The sequence below is a fragment of the Panthera pardus genome, unplaced genomic scaffold (genome assembly GCF_024362965.1).
Source record: "Panthera pardus isolate Hobbes unplaced genomic scaffold, ASM2436296v1 HiC_scaffold_6, whole genome shotgun sequence".
Classification (NCBI taxonomy): Eukaryota; Metazoa; Chordata; class Mammalia; order Carnivora; family Felidae; genus Panthera; species Panthera pardus.
Genome location: NW_026526991.1, coordinates 20,140,084 through 20,153,437, shown reverse-complemented (window position 1 = coordinate 20,153,437; position 13,354 = coordinate 20,140,084). Strand labels below are relative to the sequence as shown.

Sequence of the window (13,354 nt, the reverse complement as noted above, 5' to 3'; positions counted from 1 at the left end):
TATGAGTTAAGATATTTATTAGTGTTTATACAAACAAGATGCAACCACTGATTCAAAAATAGGAGGGTATTTTCCTCAATGAGAATACATTCTTTAATAGGACTCTATTTGAATAAGAATTCCATACAAATAGAATATATATACTTAACACAAGAAAGGAAGGATTTTACATTACACAAAACAGACATTCAGTTGGTTCAATCATGGTGAGCTACCCTTCCAACCGAATACTTATATTTATTACAAATATTGCAGTCAGTTCAGTATATGCCAACAATCACAGAGTTTTAACATTTAGTAGCACGAAGCACACTTAACTGTTTCCAAAGGGATATGTGATGTAGTTTTCATTTCAGAGGAATGAAGTGACTGAATTACTGTCTGCTCTTTAATGTTTCAACTAACCTGTGAAAAGAAAATGAACAGTTTCATAAAATTAACCTCAAACTTTCAGGTATAAAACATGATCATTTATAGTAGGTTTTATACTGGAAGTGGATTCCAAAGCACTTTAAATGATGAAAGCTAAGATAGTTATATCAGAAGAATAAAGTTATGGACTCAATTTTGATGAAGGCCTCTCTTAGCTTTTACTTTTATCTATGCTCTGAATGAATAAAAAAAAAATAAAAGACCAAATATCTACTTTCCAGGCTGTAACTACTGCAGCAAGGCCAGATGTGGATAATTCAGAGGTGAAAACTATTCTCAGTCCTCATGGAGCTGAAAATCTAATGAGCAGATCACAAATCAATTATAAGACAGTATAACTACTACATTACTACTGGTCTGTGACAAGGATATCTACAAGTGCGGTAGGCATTGGGCACGGAGACGTGCAAGGAAAGGTTCTTGAGAAGAAGACAGTCTTAACCTAAGTCCTAAAGGATAAGGAACTGGAGGATGAGGTAAAGAAGGAAAAAAGCTAAAAAAAATAAAATAAAATGGCAGAGAGGTGGCTTATCTAACTATAATCAGGTGGGTGTGGTTGAAATAAAAGCCAATGTATATGAAGACCAGTGGAAGAAAAGCCTTGAGGAACTTAATATGATATGCTAAGTAATCTGAATTTTGTCCTTAAGACTAAAGGGAAATCACACATATGCACACCTGCACACACAAACAAATGCACAAATGGCTTCTAGAAACATGATACTTAACCATTCCATTGCCTCATCAAGGCCAGTGCCTTTGGTTGCTGAAGTTTTGAATATTTGCCATTTTCGGTCCTTCAATGCAGGTAACCCAAGTGAATTTGCCATCTCTGAGGGAGTCATGGCCTGCTCCATGTCCTGCTTATTTGCAAACACCACCAAAATGGCTTTTCTCAGCTCTTCTTCCTAAATAAAATAGAAGCTACTTAATTTTTTCTCATCAATTTGCCCCCTTCAATTTGGGGAAAAATGCTAACAAATACATTACTTTAAAAGTATATTTCCTGGGGCGCCTGGGTGGCGCAGTCGGTTAAGCGTCCGACTTCAGCCAGGTCACGATCTCGCGGTCCGTGAGTTCGAGCCCCGCGTCAGGCTCTGGGCTGATGGCTCGGAGCCTGGAGCCTGTTTCAGATTCTGTGTCTCCCTCTCTCTCTGCCCCTCCCCCGTTCATGCTCTGTCTCTCTCTGTCCCAAAAATAAATTAAAAAAAAAAAAAAAAAACGTTGAAAAAAAAAAATAAATAAATAAAAGTATATTTCCTAATTATGAATATACGATGTTCTTTATAAATTATTTGAAATTACAGAGAAGTATGAAGAAAACAAGCTTCATCCATAATCCTACCTTCCAAACATAATCACTGTTAACACTGTGGGTATTTTCTATTGCTTTGTAATTTAGAACTTACAGTTTATTTAGTAAATACATTTATATATTTGAAGATCAATATATATACACACAGTTCTATGCTCTAAAAAAATAAACATTTGGGGCACCTGGGTGGCTCAGTTGGTTAAGCGTCCAACTGTGGCTCAGGTCATGATCTCACAGTTTGTGAGTTCAAGCCCTGCATCAGGCTCTGTGCTGACAGCTGAGAGCCTGGAGCCTGCTTCCAAATCTGTCTCCTTCCCTCTCTGCTCCTCCCCTGCTCACACTCTCTCTCTCAATAATAAATAAACATTAAAAAATATTTTAAAAAAATAATAAACATTATATCATGGATATTTATCCAAACAACCAAAATTTTTTCAAAAAAAAAAAAATTTAATGGGGCGCCTGAGTGGCTCAGTCAGTTAAGTGTCCAACTTCAGCTCAGGTCATGATCTCGCAGCTCGTTTGTTCAGGCCCCACATCGAGCTCTCTGCTGTCAGTGCACAGGCCACTTAGGATCCTCTGTCTCCCTCTTTCTCTGCCCCTCTCTCACACACGCACATGTGCACTTGCTCTCAAAAACAAACATAAGCAAATATTTTAAAAAATTTTTAAACAAAAAAATTTAATGGTTAAATATACACTGCACTATGAATGCATGCACCATATACTATGTAACTGTTCTCCAGAAATTCTTACTAGATTCTTTTTACTTGACTACTATAGAAACCTAAGGGATGCAGTCATAACACAGAAATCTTTTTCTTTAACAAATTCTCTAAAAATAGAATCAGAGTATGAATTTTTTTAGGCTCCTATTATATGTATTAATAAACTGCTTTCCAGAAAGGTTAACAATTTAGACTCCACCAAGTGTATAACAGTACCACTCTTCAATGCAGCCCTGAAAAAATTAGAAATATGTACCTATGTATAGTATATTTTTCCAAACATAGTATGTCATTAAATGCTTATTTATTACCAGAGTATAAGAAATGCAAATATTATTAGAATATAGTTTTCTCTTGTGCACTGTAGATTCATTCCTTCTGTTCAGTTTTCTATTTATTTGCAAAAGGTCTTGATATGATTAAGAACACAAATCCTTAGTCACTGGTTATGAAACTATGTCCTGGTTCCCTGCTTTACCCTAAGTTGTATTTGCGAGGTTTTTGTTTGTATTAATATAATTAAATCTATCTTTTCTAATTCCTTCCAATCCTTTGATTTAGAAGGACCTTCCCTATCCAGAAATTTTAAACATATTCACTTACATATTCTTGGAGTTAACAATTTCCATTCTTTACATTTCATTCTTACTCCATTTAGAATGTATTTTTGCATACAAAAATGGGAAAACTTAAACTGATTTATATGCCTGTAAGTTTTAATGTAATAGATAATAGACCCGACTCACATGCTATATGTACTTTATATATATTGACTGAAACAATTAAGATACTTCCTAAAAATGAATATAATTTAGTTCTTTCTCATGATTATACAAGTCAAATTCTAATATCACAAATAATAAACCAGCACAAGAATTACAAACTGAAGTTAATAATCAATTTCCTTTATGCAGTACTTTATATGATAAAAATCAATTATACCATGTGACTTACATCTAAACAAACCTTTTTTTAAAAATCCATTATACTAAAAGCAGTTAAATGGTCCCTTAAAATTCCTTATACTTGAATTTGGTCTAAGAAGCTCTTATGATAAATATGATGCTATGTTGCAAAAAAAATTAAGCAAAAGTTTGAAACTATTAGGCCTTCACTTTATAACTCAGCCATTAAGTCAGTAATCAGGAAATCAGAAGTCTAAAGCATTCTCAGAAAGCTTCTATGTAGGTAATCAAATGGCCTAGAACTTAAACATTCAATGATTGGATACTTCAGAATCATAGTTTTGGTAGGAAAAGGAAACTTAGGTATCTAATTTTCTCAAGCATAAGGCAGTGTCATTATTACTTAAATTAACCATTAGTACATATGAAAAGCTTATTTAGCAATTGGAGATTTTTTTGAACTTTTGATTATTTAATGCATCCTCTGAATTCAGCTAGCCAATAAATTTTTATTCTATAAACTTCAGTGAATACAATGTATTGAGTTTTTAGTAAGTGCTATACACTGTTCTACACATCAGGGACATTAGGGTAAACTCAAAGAACTTACATTTTAGGTTGGGAGATTTATAAAGTAAACAAATATATTTTAAAATAAAGGAAAGAGGGGCACCTGGGTGGCTCAGTCGGTTAAGTGTCCCACTCTTGGTTTGAGCTCTGGTCATGATTCCAGGGTCATGGGATCAAGCCCCATGTTGAACTCTGCACTGTGTGTGGAGCCTGCTTAAGAGTCTTTCTTTCTCCCCCTTTGCCCCTGTCCCCAACTCATGCTATCTATAAAATAAAAAATTTAAAAAGAAAAACAGATTTTAAAATAAATTAAATTAAATTACGGAAAGAAACAGTAAGTGGTACAAAAAATAAAGTAGGATAAGTTTAGAAAATAACTGAGCTTCCTCTCTGGAACAGAAACATGAGATAAAACATGTCAAGAAGGAGCCATGCAGATTTGGAGGAAAAGCACTACACGCAGAAAGATGAACAAGTGCAAAGAGCCCTCAACCAAGTGTCCAGTGTGCTGGCTCAGTGTATCCAAAGAACAGAAAGGTCAGTATGGCTGAAGCACTGGAAACACAGGCAAGAGTAAAGAACAATAAAGCTGGAAGAGGTAAACAAGGATCAAAGTTGTGCCAAATACCCAGAAATTCTAAAACAAACAAATATGCTTACTATGTATACCCTTATCTGCTTCTCTAAGCTAATTTATACAACTAGAAATACAAGTAGAAACAGAACATTCTATAGAAAGCACTTCATAAAAGTAAGTTAGAATAGTTCCTTCAGTTTAGAAAGAGTTCAGCTCTGAGCTTCCTAGAAATCAAGGAATCTAGTTTAAAGTAAGTTACAAGGCTGGATTCTTTGTTTCTCTTTTGTTTTGTTTTTGGTCTCCATCCCTCTTTCCAATAGAATTTCTGGAATAGGAAATAATTTGCATAAAAGAAAATGATACTAAAGGCATGAGGGGAAAAAAAATTCCTGCTTTCCTTTTCATTATTCCTGCATGTGGTAATAATGAGAGCAGCAAGCAAATGTAAAAGATTTCCCCACATCTGAATAAAGTTTTCTTACCTCCAACATGGCAACTAGCTCTGATTTGGAAATGCCAATTCGGTCTCGGTCACAACTGTCTACCACATAAATGACTGCATCCGTGTTTGAATAGTAACATCTCCAGTATGGCCTAAAGAAAATTCAGCAAGGGAGAATATATTATTATTTGAAAGAAAAAGAACCTGCTATGTTAATTTATGTGCTAGGACTTGGTAATGATGGGAGGTGGGGGGCTTATATGCCAATCTTCCCCACCCATGAAAGAATTAATGCCATAATGATTCACTGTTTCTGAAGGATATGTATCACATCCTTCAGATGGGATGGGGGTGGAATGATAAACATTAAATCACAGGATCGAGGAGTTTCAGACTTCAGGCTAAGAGAAGACATTTATAATCAACCTAAATCACTAAATGTACTAAGATAAAGTTATACCAGACCTTATTGTTATATCTTATAAATCTTTAACTAGGAACTCCTTAAGAAACGGGTTCTTAAAAAAACTTCTAGTATGATTTTATATAACAGACATTAAGTTGATTACTAAAGACTTCATGAAGTAGAAATGGCTAAAATTAGAGAGGGACTCAAAATTAGGGAGGACTCAAAAGTGGTTCAAAAAATAAAACAAGTTAGGGGCACCTGGGTGGCTCAGTTGGTTGGGTGTCTGACTCTTGATTTTGGTTCATATCATCATCTCACGGTTCCTAGAATCGAGCCCCACATTGGGCTCTGCACTGACAGCACAGAGCCTGCTTGGGATTCTCTCTCCCCCTCTCTCTGCCCCTCCCCCACTTGCACTCTCCCTTCTCTCAAAATAAATAAACTTTTTAAAAAATAAATAAAATGAGTAAAAAAGGCAGCAGGATATTTGGAGACTGCACTACCCATGTTTTTAGATGGCAGGCACCACAGTGAGCAACCACTGACAGTCACCAAACATTCACAGTTGCCATGCCAAGCACACAATGCTAGGCAGGAGACCTGCGTTCCAGAAGGCATCTATGTTCACATTAAACACTAAATGGTGGGCTGAAAGGTATTTTTATAAAATCCAAAACAGTCTGTCTTATAGACAAAGTGACTGACTAAATGGAGGATTTTTAGTTAAAAACTCCCAAGTAATTAGGTCTTGGGATTTTCCTGAAAATTTTTTTCATTTAGGTGGTATCTGGAAAACTGGCTTCCTTAAATTTTAATTCAATTGAGAGAACAGGAAATTCTTCCTTATTTTAAATTACAAAAGAGGGGCATTTGGGTGGCTCAGTCGGTTAAGTGTCCGACTTTGGCTCAGGTCATGATCTCACGGTTCGGTCCGTGAGTTCGAGACCTGCATCTGGCTCTGTGCTGACAGCTCAGAGCCTAGAGCCTGCTTCAGATTCTGTGTCTCCCTTTCTCTCTGCCCCTCCCCTGCTCACACTCTATCTCTCAAAAATAAATAATTGTTAAATTACAAAAGAAGACATATTTGTGTTTACTGCTCTTCACCCTTAAAGGGCCAATAAACATTCAATACTAGAAAGTAATCTGGTCTTTGTACCATACCTGATACTTGTCTGTCCTCCCAAATCCCAGACTTGGAATTTAAGGTTTTTGTATGTTACTGTCTCAACATTAAATCCAATAGCTAGAAGAGAAATCAAAATCAGTAGTATATGTAGACTAATGGATTCTACCTTCAAAGTATCCAATCTAACTGCATCTTAGCAATTAATGAATTACCACTGAATCACATTACTGGTTGAAATATTATTCCATTTAATATAAAACAGTTGTGCTACACACACACAAACACACACAATCAATTAGCAAGATCAGTACCACTTTCAGATTATGTAAGAATCCCGTTACCTCTACAAATACAGAATTTTTAGCTCAGTGGGAATTCTACTATGTTAAACTCTCCATATAATACAATCCTGGCATACAAAAGTGTTCAGAAATTTATGCTTAGAAACAACAGATGTAGATGTATTACAAAAAAAAATGGAATTTTGATAGGTAGCAAATATAAATCGAACAAAACCAAGAAAGCCAACATTTTAAGCTTCAGTGGTTAAGGATTCAGCAAAAGCTGTATACCACTTTATAGAAACTGGGTTCTCTAAGGGTGGCAATCTCACACTCTCTGCAGACTTCCTCAAAAGCTCATTTGTATAAGGTCATGGTGGGATGCTCAGATGGGAGGTGTCTCATCTCTTTTCCCTGCCATTCTTTTTAGGTGGAGGTGTGGCACCATATGGCTAAGGCAGGATACTACTATTTTCATTGAAAGGAACCTAAGAAAAGGTGGAGAAGATGCTGAAAAATTTGGATGAATAAGATTTCATAATCTTGGGGCGCCTGGGTGGCTCGGTCAGTTAAGTGTCTGATTTCAGCTCAGGTTGTGATCTCACAGTCCACGAGTTCAAGCCCCATGTCGGGCTCTGTGCTGACAGCTCAGAGCCTGGAGCCTGCTTTGGATTCTGTGTCTCGTGCTCTCTCTGCCCCTCCCCTGCTCATGCTTTGTCTCTGTCTCAAAAATAAATAAAAACATTAAAAAAAATTTTTTTTTAAATAAGATTTCATAATCTTAAAACAAAGTAAAAAATGACTTATAGCTATAACTGGACAATTTTTGTTTTAAATTTAAGTCTACATTGGTAAATGATGCTAATGAGTTTATATAAGTATGCCTATCACAACTAAAAAGTAACTATAATAAACCTGAGTGGAAAATTAAAAAGCAAGTATATGAACCGCTTCTCAGCCTTTTGGCTAAGATCAAGTGCAGGTACATGATGTGTCCCTTAGAATTAGGCAGGAGTGTAATCACTATCTTTACCTTTTTATACACTTTTTATATGCAAAGGACAAGGGTGGGCTGTAAAGTGTGTTCCCTGAAATGCAATCCACTGGGCTGTGTGCACTGCAGGGGCCACCAAGACTTAACCACTGCAGAGATGGGCAATTTTGAGAAGTGAAAATCAAGGGAACTGAAATTTACTGATGGTGGCAAAAATAAATCAGATGCCACAGAGCTTAAAAGGTTCTTCTTTCATAAAAGCTAGACCTTTTTCTCTTTTAATCTGGAAATTTAAATACTACTAAATATTGAAATACCTTGCATGACAGTGATTTTAGAGGCATAATTTAAAATACTCTTCAACAAACTCTTAAACTTAGTTTAATATATTAACCTTCTCGAAGTCAATTCAGGCCAACAAATAAAAAAAAGTATAAATAATAGTTTTCTCATGTAGTAAAACAGGATTATTTGGGAATATTCCTCTAAGATTTCAACAACTGATTTAAAGTTGAGGTGTTTCTTTTCTTGATATTTTCAGGTACCAGATTAATTCAACAGTCAATGTCTTCAATTCAGATCTTTAAAAGCAATGAACTCCTTAAGAGAAACAAATCTTAATTAAAATAATAACAAATAGGGGCGCCTGGGTGGCTCAGTCTATTGAGCGTGATTGAGCGTCTGACTTCAGCTCAGGTCACAATCTCATGGTTCGTGGGTTCGGGCCCTGCATCAGGCTCTGTGCTGACAGCTTGGAGCCTGGAGCCTGCTTCAGATTCTGTGTCTCCCTCTCTCTCTGCTCCTCCCCTACTCACATTCTGTCTCTCAAAAATAAATAAAGTTTAAAATACATACATATATATATATATATATATATATATATATATATATATAAATAGTAACATACGGGGGGAAAAAAAAGCACTTCAGATGCAATAGTATCACTTAACATCTGTATAATTCTTTAAACGGGTTTACAAAGTATTTTATATATTTCACTTATTCCCCCCCTCAAAGTCAGTGGGTATATTTATTATCTTCATTTTATCAATAAAGATACTAGCCCTCAATGAGATTAAGTGCCTTAACTCTATCCAACTTTTAAAATTAGCTTTAAACAGCAAAACCCAGCCATGCACAGGGGTTTACAAAATGCCTCTAAATTTATGAAAAATGTTATCAATATTATGCCCACACTAGAAGTTTACAAACCTTAACATTAACTTATTGTATGAATTACTTATTCAGAAATAAAGTTATGTTAGATGGAAAACAAAAACCCCTACAATTAGTTTATCATAGTAACACTTACTAGGAATCGTAGTAACGACTTCTCCAACCTGTAATCTGTACAAAATTGTAGTTTTTCCTGCTCCATCTAATCCCAAAATTAAAATCCTCATTTCCCGGGTTCCAAACAGACTGGAAAAAATACTTGAGAAAAAGCCACCTGAAAAAAATAATAAAAGAAAAAAATGTATTATCATTTTCTGAACTAGGTCCACAGAACATTTAATCTCGCCGTTTTTAAGCTATACCGGGGTGCCTGGATGGCTCAGTTGGTTAAGCATCAGACTCTTGATTTTGGCTCAGGTCATGATCTTCTCAGGTTCATGAGATCCAGCTCCAGGTGGGCCTCCGCACTGGGCCTGGAGCCTCCTTAAGATTCTCTCCCTTTCCCAGGACCCCTCCCCCACTGTCACAGGCTCTCTCTCAAGAAAAAAAAAAATTAAAGCTATACCAAATTAAATACTATAGTATTTTCCTTGATTCATAGGTTCATTAAGTTTGCTCCCAATGATATACATTATTCAACACCAAACAAGTAATTACTGATCGTCACTATGTCCTAGATACTGTATTAGGAAGGCACAGAAGATACATTGCAGCATAAGAGAAACAGGACTACCTTCCTCATGGAGCTCACTTTCTAATCATGAGAATATGGATACCTTAGCATGATCTCCTCACAACCCCTAAACACCAAAGGACAAATAAGAATGACACTGGGACAATGAGATCCTTACATACAAAAAGCAATTATTATCATTGTACAGTAGCACCATGATAACTACCTTCAATCACTGAGATTTCTCTGTAAGCGATAGAATTAGCAAAATAAATTGAGGCACAGAAGCCCAAAATAACAAAACCTACTTTTGGCAGAAAACTCATTTAAAAAAATAATAAAGCTACATTCAATGTATCTTGAAACATTTCCAGAAAGCTTCCTATATGCAAGGTATTGTGTAATATAAAAGCACTTGTGAACAGAGTAGAATGGTAGTCATCAGATGCTGGGGGAGTGGGGGAAATGGGAGAGATGTCAAGGGTACAAACTTTCCTTACAATAGTAGTAATTTCTGGAGACCTAATTAACAGCATGGTAACTACAATTAATAACAATGTTGAATTGTACAGTTGAAATTTGCTAAGAGAGTAGATCTGGAAGTGTCCTCACCACACACAAAAAAGGATGTATTAATTAGCTTGATTACGGTAGTCATTTCACAATGTGTATATATATTATATATATCAAAACGTCATACTTAAATATATGCAATTTTGTCATTCATACCTCAAGAAACGTGGAAAAAACTAAAATTAAAAAAATTATCCTTTGTCTCAGCAGGGCCTGCTGGTAACAGATTAAGGTACTGATTCATTTGGATTGTGTTTAAATAAATGGTGATTTAGAGTATTATTCTTTTTACAACAAAATAAAGAAGCTTTTTTAAAATACATTTTTTCTTTAATGATTCCAGAAAAAAGCACTTTGGGCCTTCTCCACCAAAAGCCATTAGAGAAGACTGAAAGTTACATTAACAATATAAAAAAAAGTTGACAACAGAAATGATGCTACACGATACATGGTTATTTGACAAAGAAATGGCACAATTAAGAGCTGCAAGTCTGGAAAAATGAAGACACCACGGGCCAGAGAACCCTGGGAAAGAAAGTGTAGCAGAAGGGGTGTGACTTGACAAAATCCATAGTACCTTTTTACACCTTAAAAAAAAACAAAACTGGGGCGCCTGGCTGGCTCAGTAGGTATAACAGGCAACTCCATCCTGGGGTTGTAAGTTCCAGCCCCGTCCTGGATGTAGAAAGTACTTAAAAAGAAAACCTTAAAAAAACAAAACAAACAAAAAAAAAACTGAAAGGAGTTATGGGGAAAAAAGCAGGAAAGCGCCTGTGATATTCCAGGGCAGGTAAACCCCCCTCCAGAAAATCGTAGAGGAATTAAAGTCAGTCATCGAACGTGCACCATTTGGAGGGGTGTAAACCAGTTTAAAAATCTGCACTTTCATTTGGGCTTCAGCGGGGAGGGAGACTTCGGTTGGTACTTGTGATGAAAATGTAGTTCCCTCAATCAGCACTCCAAAAAAATCGAGATTAAAATTTCACTCACTGACCAGTTATGACCACTACCCTCCCCATTTCCTTCTCCACATTACTCTATTATCTACATGAAAAGCTACAGCAAGCAGGCAAATAAGAAGCGGACTAAAAACATTATGAGCAACAATTCCTTTGGATTTTTTACACTGACGCAGTTCCAGCGACCAGGAAGAGAATCAAGCTTCTACTTTGGGGTCAAATCTTATCTTTCACGCAAGAAACCTCAGCGCACCTGCGACTGACAAGTTGCCAAGCTTCCCAAGCCCAACTCTGACCCCCAAATCGAGCTGGGTCTTAGAAGGACAGGGAAAAGTTCATGGTCAGGGGAAAGGTCTCGGGGCCGGGTTCCCCCGGCCGCAGCGCCGGGCGGACCTGCGCCGCCCCCGCCCCCTGACCCTTCTGGGATAAAGGGGACAGGAGCGAGGGCAGAGGGAACGCTCGAGGCAGGGTCCACTCCCACAGGCGAACAGCCAAGGTGAGTTAAGTCCTCACCGACCTGCCCCTGAAAAGCTGGCTACTCCGAGCTTCCCAGGCCGACACGTCTCCTCCAGACCCCGGCCCTCGGGCCAAAGCCCCTCGAGCGCGCCCGGGCGCCCTCCTCAGATCCTCACCCATGATGAACCGCCTGTCCGCCCTTGTTGGTGGTTAGAGACAGGCCCCGGCCTCGGCAGCGACTCCTATTCGAGCCTCGGCGCCGCCACCTCTGCAAGCCTCGGCCTCCGGCTCCGGCTCGGAAGCGCTTTCCTTGGGAGTCCGGTCCGCCAGTAACTTCCACGTCGGACTCCCGGCGGGGGCGGGAGCGACGGGCCGCTGCGACTACGCGCCGGGAACGGCGACCTGAGCGTCCGCGTCGTCGCTTTCGACAAAAGTCCCGGGCGCGCAAGGTGAAAGCCAGAGGATAAAAAATATTCAAGGACCCCAAGTTTCTCCTGCTTCTATTTTCTTGTTGAAAGGGCTTCCCAAACAGGCAAATTCGAATTTTCCTTTTAAATTCTGACCCCCAAAAGTGGCGAATCTGTCACCCAGAAATTCGAGTTGCGCCTCGATGCAGCAGCCAGTCGACTGGACGCAGGCATCGGGTGCAGCGTGGCAGAAGTTGCAGGTCCTGAAGCGTCCTGCGGGGGCGAAGCACCTTTCCCTGGGTGCTCTCTCCCACACGGAAATAGGACTACGTAATAATAATAGGAAGAGCCCCGCGCCGCCAGTGCAAAGCAGCCTTACGCTGGAGGTCGCTAACTGGAGTTTTTTAGTGTCGCAGTGGCGTGCTGGGTCAGCGTTAGAGCCCTTCACTCCGTTCTTCCACCTAGTTCCGAGCACCTGACCAGCTTTGTGTGCTTGGCAGTGCGGGCGGGCTGGTTCCTTCCACGGGCGTCGGTCGACAGTAATGCCGGTTTTGACAGGGAATTGTATTGGGAGAAAGGAAGCAGTACTTGGACGATGGGAAGAAGGGATTCTCCTAGACTGTAATTTTTTTAAAGGTTGAGCGTGTGTGTCTTAATTCGTAAAGGTACACAGAAAAGTAAACCGATCCGTAGCCACAATACCACAGTTCTCCCTAGAAGTCACCACTGTAAACTCTTTCTTGGGTCTCCTTCCAAATATGGTTTTGGCATTTTATGTTTTTATTTATAATAGAGATTTTCATCCATTCAACAGAAGTTTATGGACTGACTTTTGTTTCAATTTTCAGACCTCTCCAGCTGCCTAGGCATTGAAACTAGACCTGCCTGTTGCCCTCGCCTCCCTTCCCCGCTTCTAAATTATAAATTCACAAAATCGCTTCTCGGCCTTTTGGCTAAGATCAAGTGTAGCATCTGTTCTTATCAGTTTAATAAATTCACAGAATTTTTCTTGCAAGGGAAGGTTTTATTTGTTTTTTATCTTTGTTCTGTTGTTTTGAGAAGGAGAGAGTTGAGCGACTCTTTATCTGAACACCTGGACCTTTTTTAAGGCTGTGTGTTGTAAGCATTATAATGTGCCAGCTGTTGGACTTCAGTGGGCTGGGATTCCACTGACCTTTTTCTCCTGTTCTTCATCCTCTTCCCCTGCCTGTCTTTGCCAAGATTAGCTGCTGCCACTTGGCAAATCTTGACCATTGCTACTTAAAATTTTGTCCGTGTCAGATGTCCAGGATAATGCATGTAGTTCTGTGAAAATACAAATTCCCTTTAAA

General features: G+C 38.4%; 1 protein-coding gene and 1 pseudogene across 1 annotated transcript; one reads left to right on the top strand and one right to left on the bottom strand.

The window, feature by feature from the left end:
- ARL1 (ADP ribosylation factor like GTPase 1) lies at positions 1-12,004 on the bottom strand. Its single transcript, XM_019446576.2, has 6 exons — positions 11,793-12,004; positions 9,092-9,229; positions 6,540-6,621; positions 5,010-5,121; positions 1,162-1,340; positions 1-405 (listed from the first exon to the last, which is right to left on the bottom strand). The coding sequence occupies exons 1-6, from the start codon at positions 11,794-11,796 to the stop codon at positions 375-377; spliced, it is 546 nt and encodes a 181-aa protein (XP_019302121.1). The 5' UTR covers positions 11,797-12,004; the 3' UTR covers positions 1-374.
- Positions 12,005-12,956: 952 nt separating this feature from the next.
- LOC128775225 (U2 spliceosomal RNA) lies at positions 12,957-13,127 on the top strand (annotated as a pseudogene).
- The last annotated feature ends 227 nt before the right edge of the window (positions 13,128-13,354 follow it).

What these genes read in the sequence shown, in the direction of transcription:
- ARL1 (XM_019446576.2), bottom strand. An exon ending in GGAGGACAGACAAGTATCAG is followed by an intron (nt 5,122 to 6,539) that starts GTATGGTACAAA and finishes AATTTTCTTTAG; the next exon opens with GCCATACTGGAGATGTTACT. An exon ending in CTTGATGAGGCAATGGAATG is followed by an intron (nt 406 to 1,161) that starts GTTAAGTATCAT and finishes TTCTTTTCACAG; the next exon opens with GTTAGTTGAAACATTAAAGA.